The sequence below is a fragment of the Cucurbita maxima genome, unplaced genomic scaffold (genome assembly GCF_002738345.1).
Source record: "Cucurbita maxima cultivar Rimu unplaced genomic scaffold, Cmax_1.0 Cma_Scf00009, whole genome shotgun sequence".
Lineage (NCBI taxonomy): Eukaryota > Viridiplantae > Streptophyta > Magnoliopsida > Cucurbitales > Cucurbitaceae > Cucurbita > Cucurbita maxima.
The window spans coordinates 4,583,929-4,609,611 of NW_019272025.1; the positions used below are offsets into that span (position 1 = coordinate 4,583,929).

The 25,683-nt window shown below is 38.1% G+C and overlaps 5 protein-coding genes across 6 annotated transcripts; 3 read left to right on the plus strand and 2 right to left on the minus strand.

Moving 5' to 3' along the window:
• Positions 1 to 1,246: 1,246 nt before the first annotated feature.
• On the minus strand, positions 1,247 to 3,969 carry LOC111484514 (50S ribosomal protein L4, chloroplastic-like). 2 transcript variants are annotated; one of them, XR_002718505.1, is made up of 3 exons: positions 3,062 to 3,969; positions 1,793 to 1,869; positions 1,247 to 1,635 (listed from the first exon to the last, which is right to left on the minus strand). XR_002718505.1 is itself a non-coding variant. In XM_023131152.1 (2 exons), exon 1 carries the CDS (start codon positions 3,882 to 3,884, stop codon positions 3,081 to 3,083), a length of 804 nt encoding a protein of 267 aa, XP_022986920.1. In that variant the 5' UTR covers positions 3,885 to 3,969; the 3' UTR covers positions 1,517 to 1,869; positions 3,062 to 3,080. The 2 variants fall into 2 exon arrangements, 1 of the variants encoding a protein (XP_022986920.1); XM_023131152.1 differs by having other exon boundaries at positions 1,517 to 1,869.
• Positions 3,970 to 4,304: 335 nt separating this feature from the next.
• Positions 4,305 to 5,797, plus strand: LOC111484533 (josephin-like protein). Its single transcript, XM_023131180.1, has 2 exons — positions 4,305 to 4,707; positions 4,990 to 5,797. Exons 1-2 carry the CDS (start codon positions 4,624 to 4,626, stop codon positions 5,458 to 5,460), a joined length of 555 nt encoding a protein of 184 aa, XP_022986948.1. The 5' UTR covers positions 4,305 to 4,623; the 3' UTR covers positions 5,461 to 5,797.
• A 6,111-nt stretch (positions 5,798 to 11,908) lies between these two features.
• LOC111484494 lies at positions 11,909 to 13,379 on the plus strand. The gene has a single exon (XM_023131124.1). The coding sequence runs from the start codon at positions 12,080 to 12,082 to the stop codon at positions 13,169 to 13,171; it is 1,092 nt and encodes a 363-aa protein (XP_022986892.1). The 5' UTR covers positions 11,909 to 12,079; the 3' UTR covers positions 13,172 to 13,379.
• Positions 13,380 to 13,906: 527 nt separating this feature from the next.
• Positions 13,907 to 16,576, minus strand: LOC111484456. The gene is made up of 3 exons (XM_023131065.1): positions 16,410 to 16,576; positions 14,583 to 16,214; positions 13,907 to 14,488 (listed from the first exon to the last, which is right to left on the minus strand). Exons 2-3 carry the CDS (start codon positions 16,031 to 16,033, stop codon positions 14,263 to 14,265), a joined length of 1,677 nt encoding a protein of 558 aa, XP_022986833.1. The 5' UTR covers positions 16,034 to 16,214; positions 16,410 to 16,576; the 3' UTR covers positions 13,907 to 14,262.
• A 4,556-nt stretch (positions 16,577 to 21,132) lies between these two features.
• Positions 21,133 to 25,558, plus strand: LOC111484463 (cell division control protein 6 homolog B-like). The gene is made up of 17 exons (XM_023131080.1): positions 21,133 to 21,479; positions 21,750 to 21,852; positions 21,953 to 22,173; positions 22,305 to 22,379; positions 22,455 to 22,564; positions 22,636 to 22,742; positions 22,838 to 22,897; positions 23,025 to 23,098; positions 23,204 to 23,254; positions 23,709 to 23,758; positions 24,091 to 24,202; positions 24,327 to 24,416; positions 24,664 to 24,726; positions 24,816 to 24,911; positions 25,006 to 25,095; positions 25,196 to 25,308; positions 25,428 to 25,558. The coding sequence occupies exons 1-16, from the start codon at positions 21,255 to 21,257 to the stop codon at positions 25,232 to 25,234; spliced, it is 1,566 nt and encodes a 521-aa protein (XP_022986848.1). The 5' UTR covers positions 21,133 to 21,254; the 3' UTR covers positions 25,235 to 25,308; positions 25,428 to 25,558.
• The last annotated feature ends 125 nt before the right edge of the window (positions 25,559 to 25,683 follow it).

The following is a 25,683-nucleotide window of genomic DNA, read 5'->3' on the forward strand; positions in this document are numbered from 1 at the left end:
CCCGAAAGCTGCAATTGTTGAACTAAAAACGTTAGGGTTTAAAAGAATATGATTAGTAGGGAATAATGATGGGAAGGGGCAATGTGAGTTGCAAAATGGTATATTCATCCCCCACCACTTATGTAAAGAACTATATGGCAAGAAGCTTTTGAAGAGCAAGTGACAAAAACTAACCACCATTTTTTTAAACCTTTTTTTTTTTACCTTTTTTTTCCCCTTTATGCAACTTGCTTGCTTAGAAGAACATTGCCTCTTTAACTTTATTCCTTTGAAGGGGTCATATCCTTAGCTTAGTAGCTACCACAAACACATAATCACTACTTCAAGCTTTCGGTCATTAAATATTCGGATTCTTTCTATTACAAAAATTTATTTAAAATTTTTGGTCAGGGAGAAAAAAGGATGCTCGTGTTCGTTCTTCAATTATTTGAATAGTCACCACTTATTCTAGTGATCCCACATTTGTTGTAAAGGAGAACGAAACATTTCTTATAAGAGCATGAAAACCTCTTCCTAGTAGACACGTTTTACAACCGTGAAACTAATGATGATACGTAATGGACCAAAACGGACAATATCTGCTAGTGGTGAGCTTGAGTTGTTATAAATGGTATTAGAGCCAGACATTGAATGATGTGCTAGCAAGGACGGTGGACCCCAGGGAGATGGATTGTGAAATTTCACATTGGTTGAAGAGAGGAATGAAGCATTCCTTACAAGAGTGTATAAACCTTTCCCTAGTAGATGCGTTATAAAAACACGAGGCTGACAACGATACATTACAGACCAAAGCAGACAATATCTACTAGCAATGGACTTAGGTTGTTACAGTCTGTCTACTCGATGAATGAATGGATAAAGGATATATCGAATCAAATCTTAGTTAAATGATTTACGATTAAATATTAAAGTAGCTTCTAAATAGAATAATTAGAAAATAAAAACCCAAGATAGAAAAAGTAGTTAAAGAGAATATAACTAAAAAAAAATAGCAGGGGACTAATTCAAGCTATTGATGATGATGAATGATGATAATATATTATATTATTCCCGACTATATTTTAACTATTTTAAATCATCGATTCACTTGATCACCCAATAATTATAATTATTTGTGTGTATTATTTGGTTGCTATCAATCTTAAGAGAATTTTAAAATATGTGACTATAGAAAAACAAACCCTTCTAGAAATAGTCCAAAATACTTGGGACAGTTTCAAGCATATTTCAGTTAATAAGACATAGGTTATCATCTAAAAATTTAAGCATGAATCTATTACAAGCCTCATTTTTCCTAGTTTATAAAGGGTCGAACAATCTTTGAGCTACATGTCTTAAATTTACGGGCAAGACCCCATCTTCAACTTTAGCCAATCTGATCATAGCTCAAACGATTATGGACCAAAGATGTCAAAAGTTCGAATCTCTCAACTTCACTCATTGAACTAAAAACACCCAAAAAAGGGGCCGTTTTTAGGAAGACTTTCAAGGAACTCAAAACATTTTAAGTATCATCTTCTGCAAACTCGTTCTCTTTCTTTCGGAACGTTTTCATATTTTATGGACAAAGGAAGTGCCATAGGAGACTCAGAATACTAATGGAAGCTCTAAATTAGGAAGAAAGTAGAGGGAAGCCTAAACAGAATGCAAGTTCCAAAAGAATAAAAGATTGTTGTTGAAGAGATCATCAGCTAATAACACTTAAGGATATCGGAGGATAAAAGGACAAGAAGATACCTTTGTGTGTATAAGAACAAAAAAAGAATACGATCAAGCTTGAAAGTTAACATACCCTGAAAGCTCCTTTCATGATTTGCACATGGCAGATTCATTATGCTGCGTCCGAATCCTCACCTACCTTCTCCAGCCCTGTTTTCAAAAGTGAAGAAGATGTTAATGGAAGAACTACAATCTCTCTCCCTATTAACTTCAGTAGGGGTGTTCTGTTTTTGTGGTAAGAAACTGAGATATCTACAAAAAAAACAAGCCCATAAAAGAAATTCACAACAAGATACAAGAACAGATTCCAATCCGAAAAAAGAAAGACACGATGTGAGATCCCACAATAGTTGGAGAGGGGAACAAAGCATTTATTGTAAAGGTGTGGAAACCTCTCCCTGACAGACGCATTTTAAGACCTTGAGGGAAAGCCTGAAAGGGAAAACCCACAAAGAGAACAATATTTGCTAGCGGTAGGGTTGTGCTGTTACAAATGGTATCAGAGCCAGACACCGGGCGGTGTGTTCGCGAGAACGCTAAACCACCAAGGGGGTGGATTGTGAGATCCACATCGGTTGAGGGGGAACGAAACATCGCTTGTAAGGGTGTGAAAACTTCTTCGTTTCTTTGGAACCTTGAGGGGAAGCCCAAAAGGGAAAACACAAAAAGAACAATATCGGCTAGTGGTGGACTTGGGTTTGGGCTGTTACAAACGAAGTCGAAAATTATGAAAAGTCTGATTAACGAACGTCCATAAACACGCATTAGACCTTGCCACCTCCCACACATCCTCCATTGACGTCTCCAACCCCTAAAAATTCTACTATTTCTCTCGAGCCACACTTCAAGGGAGAGTTCATCAAGAGCTTCTCCATTTTGATGTGAAACAGTAGAAGGAATTAATGGAAGAATTACAATTGCTCACTCTAAACATTAGTTTCTGTGTGAAACAATGGAAGTAGCAGCAAGAAAGAACAATGTTAAGAAACCATAGGTTTTAGGGTGAAGAAAGTCAATATCAATCCTGAATAAGCTTTCCATTTTGATTACTCCTCTAAGATTTCTGACAGAAATGAAACAAAACAGAGAATACAAGAAACCTGAATGAAAATCGATTCAACAAAATGATGATGCAGAACCCATTTGGAAGCAAGCAGACTATTGCCTAAGCCAGCATTTTCCATGTTGACAGAAGCAGAAGCAGAAGCAGAACCAGAATTCATAGCATAATTCTAATATGATTTGAATGTTGAATTAGGCAAAACTCAAGTATGGAACGACAATGGAGGTTCTTAATTTCTATAATTGAACAATTGAATTGGAGAAAGGTAAGAAAATCAACCTTCTTCGTCTTCTTCTTCCTAGTCTGCGATTCCTTCTTCGTAATTATTTCCATATCTCTCATTCAGATAATCTACCGCCGCCGGTGTCAAGACTAACTTATCGGAATTCAAAATATCGAACAAATTCAGCGTTCTCGGCGTCAACAATTTCAACGTTCCGACGTTACGGCTAGATAATCGCACATTATCAGAAACCTCCGTCATTAAGAACAGTGATTTCTCCTTTGGATCGATTCCCCATCTCTTCAGCGCAGCAATGAACTCTTTAGTTTTCGGCTTCTCGAACTTGTCGCCGAAATCTTCCACCACTATCGTATTTACCGCCGCGCTAGCCACCGCCGTAGATATTGCCAAGCTCTTCTCCTTTCTGTTGATCTTAATGGACCAATCTCTAGGTTTCGGCCCGAAGATCACACCTCCGCCAGGTCGAAGAGGAGTACGCATCGAACCGCGACGGGCCTTACCGGTTTTCTTCTGCTGGTAGGGTTTCCTACCGCCTCCACTAACCTCCGCTCTGGTGAGAGTCGAGGCGGTCCCTCGGCGCTTGTTCTGTTGGTCGGTGATAATAGCTCGGTGAACGACGGCGCGGGCGGTTTCCGGTGGAGCGGATTTGAGGTCGAGATAGGTCTTGCCGACCTCTTCTCCGGCGAAAGAGAGAACTGGAAGAGTAGCGAGCTGGGAGGAGATCGATAAGGGCTTGGTTTGGGGTATACGGGAGTTAGGTTTCCAATTGCCGAATAGCTTCGAATTTTCGTTGGGGGAGGAAAGGACGATCGATGAAGAAGAGAAAGAGAGCGACGATGGCGTCGGAAAGGTCGCCATTGTTGGTGCAATGGAGGAGCTTTGAGGCGCTCTTTGAGTTCTACAGATGGTTCCGTTATCCACTGTAGCTGAGATCAGTGGCAAAGACGAAAATACGACCTTCTTTCCTTTTTCACCAAAAAAATAATAATAAATTAAATTAAATTTTTATTATCGGTTCAATTTTCTCTCCATTAACCTTTTTTTAATATATTTAAAATGATTTCTTATAATGTTGCAATTCAATCAAGGAATAAAAATCATGTTTTAATTTTTGTATATATAAATTTCTTATATTATTTATTTATTTATTAATATAAAAATTGCGTCATAAGAACTTAAAATTTTATAGTAAATTGATATAATTTAAGAAATAATTTATTTTCTTTTTCTTTATATTTTTACTATTCATTTTGCTAAATAAATATAATAATTGGGGGATTTGGGGGGAAATCAGAAGAGATCCCGCCGAATCGAATAGCGAGTTCGGAAACTCCGAGACCAGCCGATTTCTTCTAAGTCGAAATCCATCGCCGCCCTTCTACCCGAAGTTTGTGGCGGCTCATGCTCTCTCCGTCGGTGAAGTACAATTCCTTGATCGTATTTGAAACGAGTTCAGGTTTGACGTTTTTGTTTTCTACTCAACGAATGCCACAGTTCTGAATCTGAACCTAGATTCAGAGATTCGTAGCTCTTCCTGCTTCCTAAATAGGATTTTTAGAGATTTCGGACTGAGAGTTTGAGATCTAAGACTTAGACGATGGCGAGCGAGGATTGCCGAGTTTATCACGAGAGGCAAAAGCTACAGTTCTGCCTCTTGCACGCACTCAATAACCTCTTTCAGGTTTTTTTTTTTTTTTTCAATCTCAAACCTTAACTCTCAAATTTTCCAAACGTTATCTGATTGCTTGAGATTGATAGTCGTTAAATCTGGAAATTTATTATTTGCAGTGTAATTAAGATGCTGATAAACGGAATTGTACTGTTCCTTATCATTAAGAAAGAATTATTGTGTATAGGATCTCAGAATTGGCACTTGTCTCACTATCTGACGATTTGTTGCATTCCTTATGTATTTCGGTGTCTTCATACCATTAAATCTTCTATTAATATCATATTATAACAGGAAAATAATGCATTTACGCGAGCGCACTTAAATGCAATTGCTGAAAAGCTTGTGCTCGACGAGCCAAACAAAGAACCTTGGACGCCATTATCATTTGTCTTTAAGCCTCATCACAACTCAGTAACTGGAAACTATGATATAAATGTCCTAATTTCAGCTCTGGAAGAGAAAGGGAAGAGTGTGGTGTGGCATGATCATCGGAATGGAGCTTCTTCAATCGATTTGGATGGGCCTGAGGCTACTCATAAACTTATGGGAATTGTGCTTAACGTCCCAGTTAGAAGGTTTGGTGGCATTTGGAAAAGCAGGCACTGGGTTGCTCTGAGAAAGATCAATGAATTATGGTATAATTTGGACAGTGATCTGCCTACTCCTCATACGTTTAAGGATACTGACGAAGTAAGACAATTTTTGGATAATGTGATCAATGACAATGGGGAAATTTTGCTTGTTATGAATGACAGGAACTAAATCTCCTCCATAGGATACTCGTGTTTGTGCTTGAATCAAATGTAAAATTAAAATCATAGCTGGTTTGTGTTGGCTGTTTTTTCTGCAACTTGTTTGGCATACTGAGATTTACTTGGCTTGAGTTTATGTTTTTGATTATTTCACATTGCTGATAAAGAGGGGAAATGATTTGAAGTGAAAAGCAATGAGAAACGGTTCATGTCTGAGTTTTGCACCTAAAAGCCAAATGAAGACGATTATCTTTAGTTGGATCCTGAATTTGCTAAGCTGCTGGCAAAACTGCCATCAGATGGAATGGCGCCAGGTATTTTACAGAGCAGAATGGTTTGTTATGATTCAAAAAGACTCAATGTCACAATCGCACTTTTCTTAGCAGCGGACTTTTACGATTGTGCAGCACTCCCTTTCAATACCGAGTGGGTCAAAGCCAATTTGGGATCGTGTCGCCTACTGCAGGGCAACGTATGCTCAAACCTCTAGCCCCGTTTTGAGAAAAGGGTTTTAAAAAATGGGGGCAGAAGGATTTTCGAAAGGGAACTTGGAAGCAAGGTTGAAAGAAAGAATGATAGCAACATTATGTGACTACATACAAAAGGCAATAAAATGGCTTAAATAGCATAAAGTTATGGAGAATTTGACAACTCGTTGCAGCTCCCTATAGTACATTTTGAGGCGATTCTAGTCTGATAGGTCTAGACATGATTTCGCCGAATGGTCATACAAAGTTTAGGTGGGAGGAGTTGACTAGTCGCATCCACTTATAGTACATTTCGGGGTATTTCAGTAGTACCAGGCATAGACATGATTATGATAAGACGTCGTACACTTAGAAAATACAGTAAGGAAACTATATATCATGAAAGCAGTAAAGGAAAGCAATAAAGTGATACAAGGCAAGTTTTTTGACATGTAACGAGCTTGCGGTCATGGGCAACACACCTTAGACAAGCATCGTCGTGAACGGCGACACTTGATTACAGAGGTTAGCTTCAACTATTATTGTGAGTTCTTATAAAAATTTATATTATCTCATTATCACACATGAACCATTACCATCATTGCTACAAACACAAACGCAGTCTTATTGTCTGATCAAACCCTTTAGTATATATTTTAACAAGAAAGCATGATGCATCGCCACCAAAGAACGCTTCCTAGAAATTTGTTAAAATAAGAACAGCTTTACGCCCTTAGTGGATGTATCCCTATAATTATCCGTTCAAAATCCTTTCTTCTTAAATGGCCATTTTAGCTTTAGAAATTCCCTTTTTCCTTTATCTGAAACAAGAATCTTTAGAGCCTTTCATCATTTCCTTTTGCTCTGTCATCCCCTTATTCAATATTGACTTTGCTTCCTTTGTGATTCTAAGTCGCTTTCCATTGTTGCTTCTGTTCCAAACTTGTAAATGTTGGAGAGAATTGTTTTCTCCAATAAAGAAAATAAGAAGAAGAAGAAGAAAAGTCTGAATTTCTAAGCATATTCTCTCCTAAACTTTCACATTTAAAGTGATATATTTGAGTCAATCTACCTTGCTATAGCTATATTCAATAGTTTAAAAATGCCATCAATTTAGTCCACTAAACTGCAGTAGAGAGGACAACATGATTATTGCTAGATTTATGGGTTTGTTTATTATTTGATGTCAAAACTGTTGATTTCTACCTTTTCTGTTCTCTCTGTTTATCTTGACATCCAGATAAAGTTCATTATATCTTTGGCCGTTGGATCAAACATTTAACGGTTGACATTTCATGATTAAATCAGTGTTGGGCATTATATTGAATGACCCTCACTTTTGTTCCTTGCTTGATAGAGATTTAATGCACAGAGAGACAACAGAGCCTTCTTGGGTTTGCTTAAGAACACGCCTTGGCGGGCAGCCTGCACTTTTCAGCAGTGTGTACGTCCCTTTCTCGATCTCTCTCTTTTTTTCTCTGCGTTCTTCTGACTCCATGACGACGCCATTGGAACAGAGGATTGAGAAAAGGAACATGTCAAGCAACGCAACCAGGCGAAGCACGGGGTCTTTTAGAAAGTTGAGATTTAAGTCGCTGAAAGGCCTGCAATTCTCTCCGCTGAGCTTTTTGAAGCACCTGGCCAATAAAGTGACCCGAGCTTGGCATTTGATGGCCATGAAGAGAAGACCCCACCATGAGCAAGAACCTGTTCCGGCCATGCCTGTCGCCACCTCGAAGCCACTGCCGGTGTCAGCCGTCGACTCACATAGAACAGAGGCTGTGGAGGACTGCATCAAGTACATCAATTCTTCCTCTTAGCTCCTCACACCAATTCTTGGTAAGATTTTCTCCACAAAATGCTTAGTATATATACAGTCTCTTTGTGGGTTTAATTAAATGCCTGATTTCATCGTTGCTGATCATGATGAAATGTTGTTTCTTTGGTCTTCTTTAGATTAAAAATTAAGCCTTTCATCTCTATATTCTTTTTCACAAAACCCTATTTGCAAATTATCCTTAAGGAAGTTTTTTTCTTTCTTTTTAATCGAAATTAGTTAATAATAATAATAATTCTTACCCAAAATTTATAAAGAAAATGTTTGCGGATGATTGTTGGGTGAATGTGATCCTGGGTTTATAAGTAAAAGGAATATATCTCCATTGGTATGAGGCATTTTGAAAAAACCCAAAACAAATCTTATGCTCAAAGTGAACAATATCATACTTGGAGATCCCTGATTTCTAACCATGTAGATAGACTAATTATTTTAAAAAAACATTCATTACTTTGAAAGTACATAAAATAGTTTTACCATTTTCTTTATTTAGTTTTTTTAAAAGAAGAAAAGAACAGTATTCAGAGTAAATGCTTATTGAATAGAGTTGGATGGATGAATTAATACAATTATGGTTATTATTATTTAGTCAACAGAGAAGCATATCAATCTCAATAATTCAATAAACATTTTAGTAAATCAATCCACGTCATCACACCGATATAGTTTTGGTTCTTTTATTGTTGGATTTGTTCATATTGCATCATAATTCACGCACTTCTCTCAGGGAACCCGACATTATATTAGCAGCAAGATCTTTGTCATGTCGATTGATTGAAATATAATAATATAAATAAATCAACAATTCCCAACAATAATTAATAATGTAACGATTGCATTGAAAAATAACCAATCAAAGCAGCAGAGAGTGGCAACAAGATATGCCCTGAAATTGCACAAGTATTCAATAGAAAGAAATTATATACGAGTGAAATGGCATCGCCGCCGCTGCCGCCGTCGTCTTCAGTCTTTCTTGGCAAAGAGACCACCGAACCCGCCGTTCTTTTTCGGCGGGACTTGGACGGAATTCTTCCGGCCGCCACTGACGGTGCCGCTGTTACCGTCCTTGCCCTCGACCTTTTGAAGAACAGGGTCGGTTTCGAGAAGCTGATCCCTCTCCAAGCTTCCGATGATCCAATCAAGAAGGCCCTTTTCCTTCTTGCCTTCGCCGGCGCCCTTCGCCGCCGTGGCTGCGAACACGAGTCCGGCAGCCGGAGAGAATGCGATCGGAAGAGAAGCCATATATATTTTTTTCCTTTTCCTTTTGTTTTCTAGGGAGGGGGAAATTTTGAAATGAAATGAAATGAAATGTGAAGGATATTTGGGTAAAATAAGCGGCGATGGAATGTTCAGAAGCGCGAGCTCACCACAGGCGCCTTATCCTTCAATTCTGTGGATTTCTTTTTCTTTTTTCTTTTTTTTTTTTTCAATAAGTTTTACGATTAATCCGCACCACACTTGGCTACGGATTCGACACGTCGATTCTCTGTAGCTTTCTATAATGGGCCGAGGCGGCTATTGGGTCATTAACTCTGGGCCGGCCCATTTAAATTCGCATTGTATTACGACAAAGACGGAATTTCAATATATATATCTTATTTCGTTAAATAAGTCATTCTTGACTTTTTAATTTTGATAATAATATTAACATATGTTTAATTTATAGTTAAATTAATATAATTTATTTTTTCTTTTTATTTTTTTTACAATTTTGGTCGACTTCCTTCTAGCTTTGCTCGAATTTCCACGTAACTATTTGCATTATAAATTCGAAAATAATAGAAAAGAAAACGGCCCAGAATTTATTGGGCTGTGGGTAATGAACACTAACGCAATTTATGGCCCATAATTATTTCCTATTGGCCCATCAAACTATTGCGGTCCAAATTAATAAATGAAGCAACAAAAGGTTGCCGTGGCGCGTGCAGTACACGCGCCAAACACAATAAACTGATCATGGTCAACCTTGTTGGGCCCCACAATCTTAAGCAACACTCATGTTGGAAAGGAAGAGCAAAAAGATTATGGCAAAAAAAAAAAAAAAAAAAAAAAAAAAGAGAGAACTCCTATTTTAAAATTATAGCCTACAACCAAAAAAGTTTAAATAAACCTACACATTAGAATTATTAATTGTTCTGTATTCCATTATTAGATATCACATTCTAGATCCTCAAACAAGNAAGGCATGCACCCGTTGCAGAAAATAAAACAGGAAATCGACGAAAATTTAAAATATAATAAACCAACACTACACGTGGAACGCAACGCCACATGGCATATGGTCATTGGGAGAATGGCGGTTAGAGTGCATTCTTATACGAGATTAAGGGATTCTCCCGTATATTTAAACGCATCACGTTGAAGTCGGGTTTGGTGGGTCGACCCAAAATTATGTCGGCAACTTTATTTTATTGCTAATGTTATGCCAGATATTTTAATTTAAATACCATTAAATATTTAGTTACTAAATTTTAGGTTTTGATTTATTAACAAAATTAATTAAAAGTTTAAATATATATATATATATTACAAAACCAGAGGACACAAATATTTAATATTAGGTGGCATAGTTTAATCCAAACCGAAGATTTTAAATTATTATTTCGAATATTTTAATGTGCCGCGTAGATGATTCGAAGGCCCACATCCGAAAGCATATGGCCCACTTTCATTTCATTTATGGGCCGGAGCCCACATCTACTTTATCAAACAAATCCGTACATATCTCTATATCTCGCGATATCAACTCGAGAAATTGGACGATATTTTAAATTCAATAATTTCGAATCACTACAAATAACATGCTCGAAATTTAAAATATTAATTAAAAAAAATACTAATATTTGTCTCGAGTTAATTTAATATAATATTTTTTTTAATAAAAGTAAAATATTAACACGAAATAATTATTTATATATTCTCAAGCATTAAATTTAAAATTTAAAACTCTATTTCAATATATATTATAAAAAAAATTAAATTCAAAAACTTTAAATTTTATTTTTACAACAAGTTGAATATATTGTAAATAATTATATTTTTTAATAAGTTAAGTAATTTTAAATTTATAATTACATAAAAAATAAAAAATAAAAACAAAAAGGCTTTGGATTCTCCGTAAGGGAGAGGACGGAACAACACTCGTGCTGTGTCTGTCAGTTGATGGAGTAATTTTCATCAAATTCCGGAAAATAAATAAATATTTATTTATTTATTTATTGCAAAAAAATAAAATAAAATAAGTAAATGAAATATATGAGTCATTGAATTCAGTGTTCCAGTGGATATAGCCGCAGAATGTGCCACCAGCACGTGCGTTGGCACGTACCGTTGTAATTAACGACATTAATTTTAAAAAGAAATTGCCCAGTATTTTTCTTTTTAATTATTTATTATTATCATGTTAAATTACCATTTAGTCCGTTTGAGTATAGTTCTCAATTGATTCTCATGGTTCTAAATCGGTCCATTTAATCCATTTTATTTTGTTTTATTTATTATTAGTTTTAAAACATTATTCAGTTTAATTAATTCATATTTTTATTGAGACTCAACGATGTGGAACCTCTCCCAAACAAATGACATTGTAAAACTGGGAGGCGTGATACATAGCGGGTCAAAATGGACAATATTATTAGCAATAAACTTATAAAATCGAGAGAGGTAATATGTAACCGATCAAAGTTGATAATATTTGCTAGCAATGATATTGACCGGTTACATTTTAACTGCGGATTAACCTAAATCAAGGTCGCTTTAACTAAACAATACTCGTCGTTTTATGATGGTTTGTGAGTTTTATAATAATGATAGGTTAAATAGGTCAGGACATATTTGAGGTCAAGAAGTCAAGCAATGGGAGGCCATGAAAACGTAAGAACTTCCTATTGAAGAATGAGTCGGCGACTCCCAAACAGTGGCTTGATTAAGGGAACCCATTGAAGCCGTAGTGGCAATTGTCACTGCTTATGGACCTGAACCGATTGATGTAAAAGAATTAGCGGATGAGTTGTGGTTAGGAGCCACTGGAACTCAGAGCTAGCTGGTTCTCTCCAAAATTTGTTGAATCTTCGGCCTCAAATATTGTCGATTTATTATTATTATTAAAAATTTGGGATGAAAGGGGTAGAAAAGAGAATATAAGCAATAATATGAAGTATAGAAAGGCACGAGGAGGCGTTACAACTACTCTTTATTAGCTTTATTCGTCCGTCGCCCCCACACTCCGACATTAGTTTTCCCCTTTTCCTTCACTTTCCTCTTCAATGGCGACGCCATAGAACATCCCTAACCGGAGCTCGGCCATTTCCACTCTCCCAACACCCATGGCCCCAACCGCCGGATCTCTCTGCAACAAATTCCTCGCTCTTTTACTACTTGTTGTCCATGTTGGTTGTTTCCTTCTTACTACCGCCGACCACCGCCGCCGCCGCCGTCCTCCGCCCCCCAAGAAAGCCACTCCGACGCCCTCCTGTCTTAAGCCCCACAAGGCTCTGACAAGTTCCTATTCGTTTCTCAAACGAATCTTCTCCTCAAAGACCTGCAAAATGGCAATCGAAACCGCTCGTCCCCCCACTCCTGCCCGAACATCACAGGAGATTTCTCCCCCGCTGGAGACTCCGATAGACGGAACGCCGCAGGATTCAGACATCACCACGGCGGAGACCAATCAATTCGTCCACCTCAGCAATGACATTTTCCCTTGCACTGCTTGCGGCGAGATTTTCCCCAAGCATCAATTGCTCGAACAGCACCAATCGGCCAAACATGCTGTGTCGGAGCTCGCCGATTCCGATTCCGGGAAGAATATTGTTCGAATCATTTTCGAGACGGGATGGACGAGTAAAGAAAAAAGTCCGAAAATCGTTCGAATCTTGAAAATCCACAATAGCCCAAAGATCGTCTCCAGATTCGAGGAGTACAGAGAGTCGGTGAAGGCGAAAGCGGCGGCCCGAAACGGCGCGGTGAAGCGTCGGGACGAGCGGTGCATCGCCGACGGAAACGAGCTGCTGAGGTTTCACTGTGCGACGTTTTTATGCGATTTGGGGCAAAACGGTAATTCCAGCCTCTGCGGGCAGCAATTTTGTAGCATTTGTGGGATAATCAAATCGGGATTCTCCCACAAGTTGGACGGAATATCGACGTTATCGAGTAGCTGGAGGGCACACGTGGCGATCCCTGAGGACATCGAAGAGGAGTTCAAGTTTCTGAACGTGAAGCGGGCGATTCTGGTTTGTCGGGTTGTTGCAGGTCGGGTCGGGTCAGACGCCGATGAGCCGGAAAAAGACGGCGAAGGGTTTCACTCCGTCGTCGGGCGAAGTGGTAGTGGGGCCCAGACCACGTTGGACGAGGAAGAGCTGTTGGTTTTCAATCCGAGGGCTGTGCTCCCCTGCTTCGCGATTGTATACGAAATCTGATCGATTGATGAGTACTGTTTTTATTTTATTTTATTAATATTGGTTGTTTTAATGAACTTGTCGGTATAATTCCGTACTGTTTTACTATGGGTCAAACTCAATCCTTTTTTAGCCCATGGCATGAGATAGAGCCACACCAAGGCATGATTTGTACAAGCTTTTGGCCTTCTCTTTAGTTAAATAATATTCCATACATATTTTGAGTGAATTTAGTTATACCCGTGATGATAATTGAACTCAACTAAGATTGGAATGAGAGTTAGCGATAATAATTGAACGAAATTGTGAGATCTCACATCAATTTGAGAGATAAACGAATGTCAGCGAAGATACTAAATCTCGAACGAGATAGATTATGAGATCCCAGAAGTTAAAGATAAGGATTTAGAAACTTCTTCATAACAGAGATATTTTAAAAAATTTGAGAGGAGACTCGAACGAAAAAGCACGAAATTCTTCTTCAATAAGAAATATAACTCCAATGGGATCAATTATGGGCCTATCACGTGCGGAAGGACATGTTAGTGAAGTAGAAGGCGTGTAATAATAAGAGTGAGTGGATAATGTGATGGGGGAATTTTTCGTTTATTCCCATAGTTTACGCCACTAAATTCGGGAGGAAAGTTGTAAATGCAAAAAGCCCAATTTCGGTGCAAATATGGGCCAACAGGCCCAAATGTATTTGGGGAAAGTAACGGTAAAGAAAGGTGTGGGCATTCGGAATGGAATTTTGGGGAAAGACCGGAAAAAAGCACGTAAATTTATATCATCATATCTCATTATTTTCCTTTTTCTTTTCTTTCTTTTTCCTATTCAGAAATTGACATTTTGTAAAAAGAATAATTACAGTTTGCCATCTGAAACGGCGCCCACAGAGGGTAAGAAAATGTAAATAGAGGAAGCTTACAGTTTCAAGAGAGCCCATTGGAATTAGGATAAATATTCCCGCACCAGCCGAACAAAATCCCGTCTCTGATCAACCACGGCGCCGCCATTAGACCCCAATTCACTCGCCGCCCGCCATTAGACCCCAACTTGTTTTCCATCTCCGAGGATTTCGAAACTTGGGATATTATCATCATTCTCTGGATTTAAGAATTTTCAAAACACGTTTCTTCGGCGCCACTGCTCCAGAGAAAATCGGCATATTTTGCAGCGTAAAATGGGTTCCCAGAATCCGCAGAAATGGCTTCAAGAAATGTCTGTTCCGCCGCCCATAAGTCCTTTCTAACCCTCCACAAGAACGTCGCGTATTTATTGAACGCCTCTGCATCAGCCGGCTTCACTTCCACGGCCTTCTTGAAGTAATCCTCCGCTCTGTTGATGAACATACCCATAATACGGAAATGAGAATCGGGTTTTTGTTTAATTTATTTTCTCAGAGGATAAAAAGGGAATTTAGAATTATCACCTGTCGTAATCATGGGCCACGAGGCAGAGAAATTGAGCGTAATTGGCGAGGAGAAGGGGATTGTCTGGGTCTTGGGATAGCCCAGTTTGGTAAAGAAGCTCTGTTCTGAAATACTCGGTGTATGAGTCCGATTCGATGTTCGCTATCACCGGCGATACGAATCTCCTTATGGCGTTTTCGTCGATTTCTTCATTTCTCATTTGTGAAGCTTCTTTGAGAATTGAATTCCACAGAGAAGTCTCTTCTTCTCTGATCCTTGATATCGACAACTCTTCTTCTGCTGAAGATCCTATTGAGGACATTTGGGAAGTACCGTCCGGCATGATGGTGGGATAATTGTCTGATGAATGGAATCCATCGCCGTCTGTGCCACTTGCAATCGGTCTGACCTTTCCGCCGCCGCCTCCATTTCCGCCGCTAACGGAAGCTGTTTTCCCAGACACTGAGAACGTCTTGATTGTAGAGGAATCGAATCTCTCTGGCTTTTGATTCTCGATTTGAACAACTTCCTCAACCATCTGCGTTAGAGAAGGGGTAGGTGATGAGGAAGCCGCAATTGCGGAATTATTCCCCATTGAGTGGACTGTAAAATTCGCTAACAGAATCATCACATACACCATTAGAGTTGGAGTGTGTGAGAAAACTTGCTGAAATAGCCATACAAACGAAGCGTGCATCTCTTTTTCAACTCGATTCAGAATGCCTTGTAAATCTTCGTAAAAGAGGATCTCTCTCAATTTCAACGAATAACTGTGAAGCTCACTAATCATGAAAACCATGGAGGAGAATGCCTTCTTTACTGAACAATAAGCGGATTCTCTAGCTTCGCTGATGCCTTGGCGCCATTGCACTTTCCTCTTTAACATCCGAAGAGATAAAGGAAGATCAACGCAATTCGCTTTCCGCTCGATATCGTCTGGAATTATTATTTCACTCTCTTGCGCCCATTCCGCAGGTTCTTGGTGGATTTCTGGCCATGGAGATTCTGTTGTAACGAGTTGAGGCGGTGTGATTTGGATCTGATTTTGTACAGAACATTCGACATTGTTTAATTCATGATCAACACTGGAATCGGAACCCGAACTCTCGGCGTTGGTATGGATGCTGTTCTCAGCGGACATTTGAAACCTAAGCGCCAAATCTTGAATCTGCTTGGAGAACTCTTCGTCTGAGAAACCGTCCACCATATTGGAACTACACGCTCTTGTGATGGTCCGAATTCTTGGCTTAATATTTCCGCAATAGCGCGACCGTTGAAACTTCGCGAACTGGATTCGTAATAGACCTGGTCGACCAAACGTATACGCACACCGCCCCGTCAGAGCTCCTCCATCGCTACGGTTTCGCCGCGTCGACGAAGGAGTGGAGGATAGGGATGGAGAATAACAAGAAGAATGATGAACAATAGGCTTCGACCATTGTAAACATGTCATAGCTACCTTCACTCCCATTCCAATTTCCCAAACGAAAGACGATTAAGAACAGCGAAAAGTTCAACAGCAAGATGAATTCAAATCATCAGATGCATATAACAATCCACAAAACAGAGAGAAATTCTTCGGTGAAATCCCTCAATCCAAGCGAAAATGGCCGTTTAAAACTTTAACGAAACCACATAATCTTCACCTTTACCTAAAACAACGAAAAAATGGAAAAAAAAAACAAAATATCAGAACAAATTCAACTCATACAAATACTGCTTCTCCATCCTAACAACTCTTCGAAGAAAATCCAAAAAACTCATGCATAACTACTCATTTATTTCAAAAATCGAATCAAACGCTCGAGAAAATAACGCGAAATCGTATAAAACAGAAATCGACGAACCTAAACCGAACGGCAGCGAATTTTTCCGGCGGATAATCACGAAACGAAGCAGAGCCGTAGCTTCAACCTTTATGAGTTACGAAGAGATATATGAAGATATATCTTTATATATACACGCAGAAAACAACAGGAAAGAACTCCTCCAGAGCGCTTTCTAAATTGGAAAATGTGGGGGGAAAAAAATCTCACGCTACAAGACGACTTGAACAGCGGGACTTTTACAGTGGAGAGAGGGAAGGAAGGGCAGTATCGGTAACCGGTCAGTTCTTAGTGAAAGAACCCATTATAGAAGCTTGCTTATAAACGGTCGGTTCGGGTCAGTGGCCATTTCGATGGGGCTCCAAGAAATCCTCTCCCCCATCGCTATTTGTCAGCCAAAAGCGGCATTTTTCACGGGTGATCTGGATCTGATGTGGCCGCTCCGAAAGTGCCACGTGTGCCCCTACATTAATATTGCGGCTTGTAAAATCGTGACACCACCGACTTTCTTGCCTACTTTCTACACACGTGTCGGTTTTATTTTATTTCGTAAAAAAATAATTTATTTTATTTTCTAAGTGGCAATATCGTAAATATGAGGTGTACTGCATCGTATACGAACATGTCACTTTCGCGTCAAATTGCAACTATTGCTCCAGTGTCCGAAGTTTCTAGGGTCAAACTTTTAAACTTTTTATGTCCATTTTTAATTAATAATAATAATAAATTTATCCAAAGAAATATCTTTTTTTTACGCAATTTAAAAATTAATTAAAATATAATCTTTCATTTAAATTCTAAAAAAATATATATCATCTATAAATCTTCCATAAATAACAAATTTAATCCCTCGATTTATTTAAATTTGGTGTATTAACTAAATTATTTAATTTTTAAAATTTAAGAATAAATTAAAAGATATTATTGTAATTTTGAAAGATATTTTTATTTAATTAACCTGAAATTAAGAACATAGAGCCTTTTTAACGTGGGTGTGGGGAGCATTGGGTGGCACGTCTTTTGGTATATGTTGCTTTTGGAGGACACGGGCACACGGGCACCACTGGCTCGCTGTATCCATCGCGAATGGCATAGCGGTACCGAGATTATCGCTATAAATGTTATAATAAATAAATAAATAAATAAAAGCTTAAAAATGCAATGGGAAAAGTCCAAATTGTAGGCCTTCTTTTGATTCGAGCAAGTGAAATTCCATTGAATTAAACGCCAAAAACAACATTTTTTTATTGTTATTATTGTTTTTCTTAAATAAATTATAAAAAAAAAACACTTTATTGACTATTTTTGCCATTTTACTTTTTATTTTTATTTTTATTAAAATAAATTATCTAGTCTCTGTTAGGGTTAATATTTACTGCCCGTAATTATGTTTAACCTATTATACATGCATATATTTTTATTAATTTTATTTAATCTCGTAATTATTTATTCTTCCACAACTTTTATAAACCCATCTAAAAATATTTTGAATGAAAAATTTTAAAATATATTTGAAATTGTATAACAAATTGTAATTCAGTAATTTTAAAAAATAAATATTATATTAAATTCGATCCAAGAATTAATTTAATTAATTAATTAAAATTTTATAAAACAAATAACGGAACCTAATTCAAGTTGTAAACGTCTCTAACGCTTAGTGGATAGTGAGGGAGAGAGAGGGGATGAAAAGGGTGTTGGATGATGAAAGTCTCACATCGGCTAATTTAGGGAATGATCATAGGTTTATAAGTCAGGAATACTAACTCCATTGGTTGAGGCCTTTTGGAGAAGTCCAAAGCAAAGCTACCAGAGCTTATACTCAAAGTAGACAATATCATACCATTGTGGAGAGTCTTCTTCATTTAACATGCTATCAGAGTCATGCCCTAAACTTAGCCGTTTAGCCATGCCAATATATTGGCAAATCCTCGAATGTCGAACAAAGGACTCCAAAGGAGTTAAGCCTCGATTAAGGAGAGGCGCGCTTTGTTCGAGGGGAGGTGTTGGATGATGAATGGGTTTATAAGCGACGAATGTCGAACAAAGGACTCCAAAGGAGTCGAGCCTCGATTAAGGGGAGACGTGCTTTGTTCGAGGGGAGGTGTTGGATGATGAATGGGTTTATAAGCGAGAAATACTAACTCCATTGTTATGAGGCTTTTTAGGAAGCTCAAAGCAAAGCCATGAGAACTTATGTTTAAAGTGGTTTATAAGTGAGAAATACTAACTCCATTGGTATGATACCTTTTGAGAAGCCCAAAGCAAAGACATGAGAGTTTATGTTCAAAGTGGACAATATCATACAAGAGTCGTGTTCGTTTAACAAAGGAAAGACAGGGACAGGAGGGTAAGGGATAGAGAGGAAATGGTGGATAATTGATGGGAGGACGCATCGCGAGCAACAGACAGGGAAAGAGGGAGGCTCAAAGGGCGCTTAAAGAGCCAGGCAATTATGAACACACCCACATGGCCCTCTAATCCGACAGGGACTCTCCGACGCCTATGCCACGCCAATCTCCTTATCTCCTCATCCACTCCATTTCCTTCTCATCCTCCTAATTTTCTCCACATAAACCACTTTTTTTTTTCAATAATTATTTTTAAAAATATTTAAGATAATTAGCGTTTACGTGCTCCCGTATCAATATTGTCATCTCGAGTCTCCAGTTGTAAAAGAGAAGCTTCTATAAGAAATGTGTTTCGTTCTCCTTTTCTAACTTACATGACATGAGATCTCACAATCTAAGAAAAATCATACACTTTGTTAGACGAACACGACTCCCCACAATGGTATGATATTGTCCACTTTGAGCATAAGCTCTCATGGCTTTGCTTTGGGCTTCCCAAAAGACCTCATGCCAATGGAGAGTGTATTCTTAGATTATAAACCCATGATCATTCCCTAAATTAACCGATGTGGGACTTTCATCATCCAACACCTCCCCTCGAACAAAGCACGCCTCCCCTTAATCGAGGCTTGACTCCTTTGGAGTCTTAGTCATTTTTGACTGCCTTCGTACCTTCAAGGAGGCTCGACTCCTTTTTGGAGTCCTTTGTCCGACATTCGAGGATTTGCCAATCTATTGGCATGGCTAAGTTTAGGGCATGGCTCTGATACCATGTTAGACGAACACGACTCCCCACAATGGTATGATATTGTCCACTTTGAGCATAAGCTCTCATGGCTTTGCTTTGGGCTTCCCAAAACGCCTCATGCCAATGGAGAGTGTATTCTTAGATTATAAACCCATGATCATTCCCTAAATTAACCGATGTGGGACTTTCATCATCCAACACCTCCCCTCGAACAAAGCACGCCTCCCCTTAATCGAGGCTTGACTCCTTTGGAGTCTTAGTCATTTTTGACTTAACATGGTATCAGAGCCTGCCCTAAACTTAGCCGTGCCAATAGATTGACAAATCCTCGAATGTCGAACAAAGGACTCCAAAAAGAAAAAAGGAGTCAAGCCTCCTCGAAGGTACGAAGGCAGTCAAAAATGACTAAGACTCCAAAGGAGTCGAGCCTCGATTAAGGGGAGGCGTGCTTTGTTCGAGGGGAGGTGTTGGATGATGAAAGTCCCACATCGGTTAATTTAGGGAATGATCATGGGTTTATAATCTAAGAATACACTCTCCATTGGTATGAGGCCTTTTGGGAAGCCCAAAGCAAAGCCATGAGAGCTTATGCTCAAAGTGGACAATATCATACCATTGTGGGGAGTCGTGTTCGTCTAACATGGTATCAGAGCCATGCCCTAAACTTAGCCGTGCCAATAGATTGGCAAATCCTCAAATGTCGAACAAAGGACTCCAAAAAGAAAAAAGGAGTCAAGCCTCCTCGAAGGTACGAAGGCAGTCAAAAATGACTAAGACTCCAAAGGAGTCGAGCCTCGATTAAGGGGAGACGTGCTTTGTTCGAGGGGAGGTGTTGGATGATGAAAGTCTCACATCGGCTAATTTAGGGAATGATCATGGGTTTATAAGTGAGGAATACTAACTTCATTGGAATGAGGCCTTTTGGGAATCCCAAAGCAAAGCCATGAGAGCTTATGCTCAAAGTGGACAATATCATACCATTGTGGGGAGTCGTGTTCGTCTAACACACTTTTCTATCGAGATCTCCCAATCCATCATAAGAAGAGGTTTTCACACGCTTTTAAGGAATGTTGATCTCACAATTCACCCCAAACCCAACATCCTCGCTGTTACACCACTCAGAACCCCTTCTGATACAATTCGTGATAACCAAAGTCAACCGCTAGTAGATACTGTTCGTTTTGGCTCACAATATTAAAATGCGTCTAGTAAAGAGAGGTTTCCAGCTTGTTATAAAGAAATATTGAATGAATGAATTAGGGCGCTTTTTTATTTTTACTTTTTTTACAAAATAAAAAAACAAATAAATGGATAAAGGGGTATTTTGGTCCAAGAAATTATAACAAAAATATCTGAGGCAAGGGGTTGGGTCAATTTCGTCAATTTGGAGTTGCCATCGCTGAGAGGGTGGGGCAATCCAAGCGCTTGTTTTTTCTTTTTTTGTTCCCATAATATTCAAACTTTAATTATTATTTATATCTATTTTATTTTAAATAGATATAAATGAGGCCAGGAAATGAACATTTTTATGGGCCGGATCTTTTGGACGTTGGGCCCAAGAACCACAAGGTCCGAAATAGGCTATCCGGCAATGAGTTACTACAAAGCCGTTTAAAACTCTTTACCAGCGGGAAAATCACTGCACACCTATCAGTTTCCCGCTAAAAACACAACTACTTTCTTCTCTCAGAGAATCTTCCCAATCGAAGAACATACAAACCCTAGATCGATCTCCATACCGATCCATATCTGTCAAAGATCAAAAGAATGCCAGCCATTACTCGAGGAAGTCATTGTAAGATTGAGAATGGAACGAAATTGGACGATGTCATGGTTGCGAGAGTGACTGATGCATCTGCTATGGAGAAAACTCCTCCCAAGCGGAAACTGAGATCCGGTGATGCGCAGAGACAACAAAGCCCTGTCTCTGAGCCGATGAATTGGAAATCGCCTCGTCGGTGTCTCAATTCAAGTCCAAAGAGCCCTCCACATGTAAGTTTGACATTATCGATTCAGAACAGCCATTTTTTGGATGCATTTTGTCACTCTCTTCAGGTTTCTTATAATTCTTTGATCGGATATGATGATGAGTAAATTAATTGGAAGATTTTGAAGTTTCTTAGTCTAGTTAGATATCACAAATTAATTGAAGATCTTCTGCAATGAATGCATCATTTCTTAGCCTCGTATGTGATCAAATGTTGCACCAATTGGAGATATCTTGCAAATACAATAATACAGGTTTCTTTTGACCATATGCAGAGCGATGGGAAAACGTTTAATGATGGCTTTCCTAAATTACATATGTCACCGATAAAATGCTTGTTCAAGAACCCCAGTGTCAAACCAGATTGGAATCCTAAAGGTGAGGATTAGCTTGTGATGGTAGCACGAAGTTGCAGTACGCAATTATCTTTATCCTGCACTTCAAACAGGTTTTCATATATTGTTTTCCAATTTGTTAGATACCCAACATATAAAATCAGCAAAGGAAGCATTGCACGTATCGACAGCTCCAACTACAATCATGTGCCGCGAGGATGAACAGAGCAGAATCTTAAATTTCTGCAAGGCTTGTGTGGAGCAAGAAAAAGCTGGTAGTTTGTATGTTTGCGGGTGTCCAGGAACTGGCAAATCTTTGTCCATGGAAAAAGTGAAAGAGCAGTTGGCTGATTGGGTGAAAGAGGTAGGCTTTCTTACCTGTTAGGTGAAGTCCCTTCATGAGATATATGCAGTATTCTGTTCAAGTTTAAGCTAATATGTTTGCTTGTTGAAGATTCAATTCATCACACATTCAAATATTCTTCATGCTACCAGTCAGGTCTTCAGCTGCCAGACATTTTGTCCATCAACTGCACTTCGTTAGCTAAGACGTCAGACATTTTCACTAAGGTATGGATGTAAAAAACTTAAAATATTTGTCCCTTTTAGCGTTTCATATGCTTATCTGCTAATTGTTTTTGGTAGATAATGGGGGAAGTCCAACCGCAAAAGAAAAGGAATGGCTCTTTAACACCCTTGCAACATCTTCAAAGCTTGTACTCCCAAAAGGCAGAGTCATCTTGCACGAAGATGATGTAAAAACTTACTTGTTGCAATTTGAGTTTCATCTCAACATTTTCTCACGCCATTTTTCTTAAATCATCAGGTTGATAATTGCTGATGAATTGGATTATTTAATTACAAAGGATAAGGCAGTGCTACATAATCTATTCATGCTCACAACTTTCCCATTTTCAAGATGCATTTTGATAGGTATCCCTATGACAGTGATACTTAGAATCTCTCATTTCTCTTCTTTCTTGGATTATAAATTAACACAGTAGATTGATATTCAACGTATTTTGTAGGAATTGCAAATGCTATTGATTTAGCAGATCGTTTCCTTCCAAGACTTCAGGCATTGAATTGTGAGTTACAAGGGGATGTGCAGTTTAGCTTATGGTCCTATAGTATTGATCCATATTTAACAAAAATACAGTAGTTAACTGCAGTACACATAATACTAATCGTTGATTTTGCCTATTGCCTTCCTAGGCAAACCTCCGGTCATAACTTATAGGGCTTATTCCAAGGAACAGATCCTCAAGATTCTTCATCAACGGTTAATTGTAAGTTCATTCTCCATATTTTAACACTACTTTCTATTGTTTTTAGTTGTTCAATCAATATTTCTTTATACTTCTTTGACATATGCTATGCAATATTCTCTGTAGGTGCTTCCTTTCGTTGTCTTTCAGCCGCAAGCTCTGGAGCTCTGTGCTAGAGTACGTTTGATGATATTTTTGCATTGGAATCTTTAGATTTTTAGGAAACAGGATCGTTTAGTTTAGTTCACTTATAATTTATGTATCTTTTAAACCCCACATGCTCACAACTTAGAAACATTATAATTTCTTCAAATTTTTTGTTCTTAAGAATGATGCTTAGGTTGAATCTATCTAGCATAAACAAGGGCCCGCCTGATAATGATGTTCTTTCTAAAAGATCATTCTGGTCTACTAATCATCTTATTTGATTTGCAGTCTACGCTTAAATTACTAACTAAAATTTTAAAACCCAATTGTGAATGTTAGATTTTCCATTTATCATTGATTTATGATTCCGTTTTGTTAAAATTAACTGTCTATTTCATAACTAGTTCATAATTAGTTTGCTGCTTATTGATCTATATGGCATGTGAATGTAAGTTTGATCCTTCAATTGATTCATACATTGCAGAAAGTTGCAGCTGTATCTGGAGATATGAGAAAAGCTCTTTGTGTTTGCAGGTCAGTGTGTTTAAATTCATCAACGTCACTGTCATAAAACTTGGTTATACCATTGCCTACAAACATCAAGATGAGAATTCATGATTAATTAAAATTAAATTAACAATTAAATTATTTTTACTTCTGATTTACGGATACATTGATGTATCGACACATTTTAATTTTATTTTCAGTATTCGCCGAGTTGGTGACATAATATCATTGTACAACAATTGCAAAGCTCGAATCATATTCTCAAATAATTTCATTTTTTGCTATTGTGTTCCCATCTGTTTGAACTTTCACTATAATTCATGTAGCACTAATATGTAATTAAAATCTTCTTTAAACAGAAATGCCATTGACTTGTTAGAGGCGGAACATAAAGCATCCTCTAAGGAGGAAGACCATATAGCATGTGATGCTTCAGCACCTGAGATTGTTAAAAGTCGGGAGTCTCAGATTGTAAGTACTCGTCATTGCCACGATAAATCTTCCATATCTTATTTGTCCATTCTAAATTCCATACTTTCTTGAACTCTTGAAAGATTTTTCGTAAAAGAAAAGGTGGTAACTGTTTGCATTATAGGTGAGGTTGGACCATATGGCTGTTGCCTTATCCAAGACTTTTAAATCACCAGCAGTGGAAACCATACAATCTCTTCCTCAGCATCAACAGGTATAATTCAGAATCTCTAAATAAATGGCCAAGTAATAATATATTAAAAAATTTGTAGATTTATCATTTGTATTTTTTTTTTTAAAAAAAGAGAGGATTGCTCGAATGTTCTGATACCAAATAATTGACTTTTTGGGATTGAACTACATGTTTTCCATCATAATCGAGTAGCAAAGATTAGGTGAAACGTGATTGTTTGAATGTTCTTGAAATATTTTCCTTCTAAACTTATGGACATTGTATCCAGATTATTTTATGCTCTGTTGTGAAACTCGTTCGTGGAGGAAAGAAGGATACAACCATAGGAGAGGTGGGTTCTCTCCGTTCCTCTTGAGATAACTTTTTCTAAAGACAAAACAACGATTGAACATTGTTTCTTACTGTTACATTTAATCCCAGGTAAACAAATCATACGTAGACATCTGCAAATCAACACTAATTCCGCCAGTGGGAACCTTAGAACTTTCAAACATGTTCACAGTGCTAAACGACCAGGTAGTGGCCCAAACCGACACTCATTGAACTCGACACTCTTATCTGCGATGGGATGAACTCAATTTCTCAAACCTTTTGTGATTGAACTTCGTAGGGGCTTCTCAAACTCGGCCAGTCTCGAGACGATAAGACGAGGCGAGTGTTGCTGAAAGTCGACGAAGCAGATGTCATGTTCGCATTACAGGTACATGCTAGACTCGTTTTTTTTGTTGCCTTTGATCATTCTCAACTTTATTATTGTCTTCCTTTAGTGGTTAAGCGAGATGGTTGTGTATTTGAATCAGGGAATACGGTTCTTTCGAAATTGCCTTGCAGTAAATTAGGCGTCTCGATATGGAGTATAGATTGGTTGGTGCTGATGAACACCTTAGTTTCTGGCTTTTTCTCACCACTCAAGGTATAAACTGAATTATGAAACATTAGAAAAAGAGTTTAAGTTCATAATACCAAAGTATTCCTTTACATTCGTATGAGCTGAGACAAGGAATTCTGCCTTTTCATTCATTCTTATTATAGATGCCATCCATACATCAGGGTCTGAAAAAGGTTGGGGGAACCAGTTGGAGAAGCACATGAAAAGCTAGTCCATTTGTATTTCATTAAAAGAAACTAAATAATTTGTTGATTTAATTCAATGTTGTTATTACAAGTTTTCTTCTTTTTAATTTATAAATATATACATTATAAATGTACTTTAATTGAATATGGAAGAAGTCACGACTTTCCATAATTGGTATGATATTCTCCACTTTTGAATATAAGCTTTCATGAT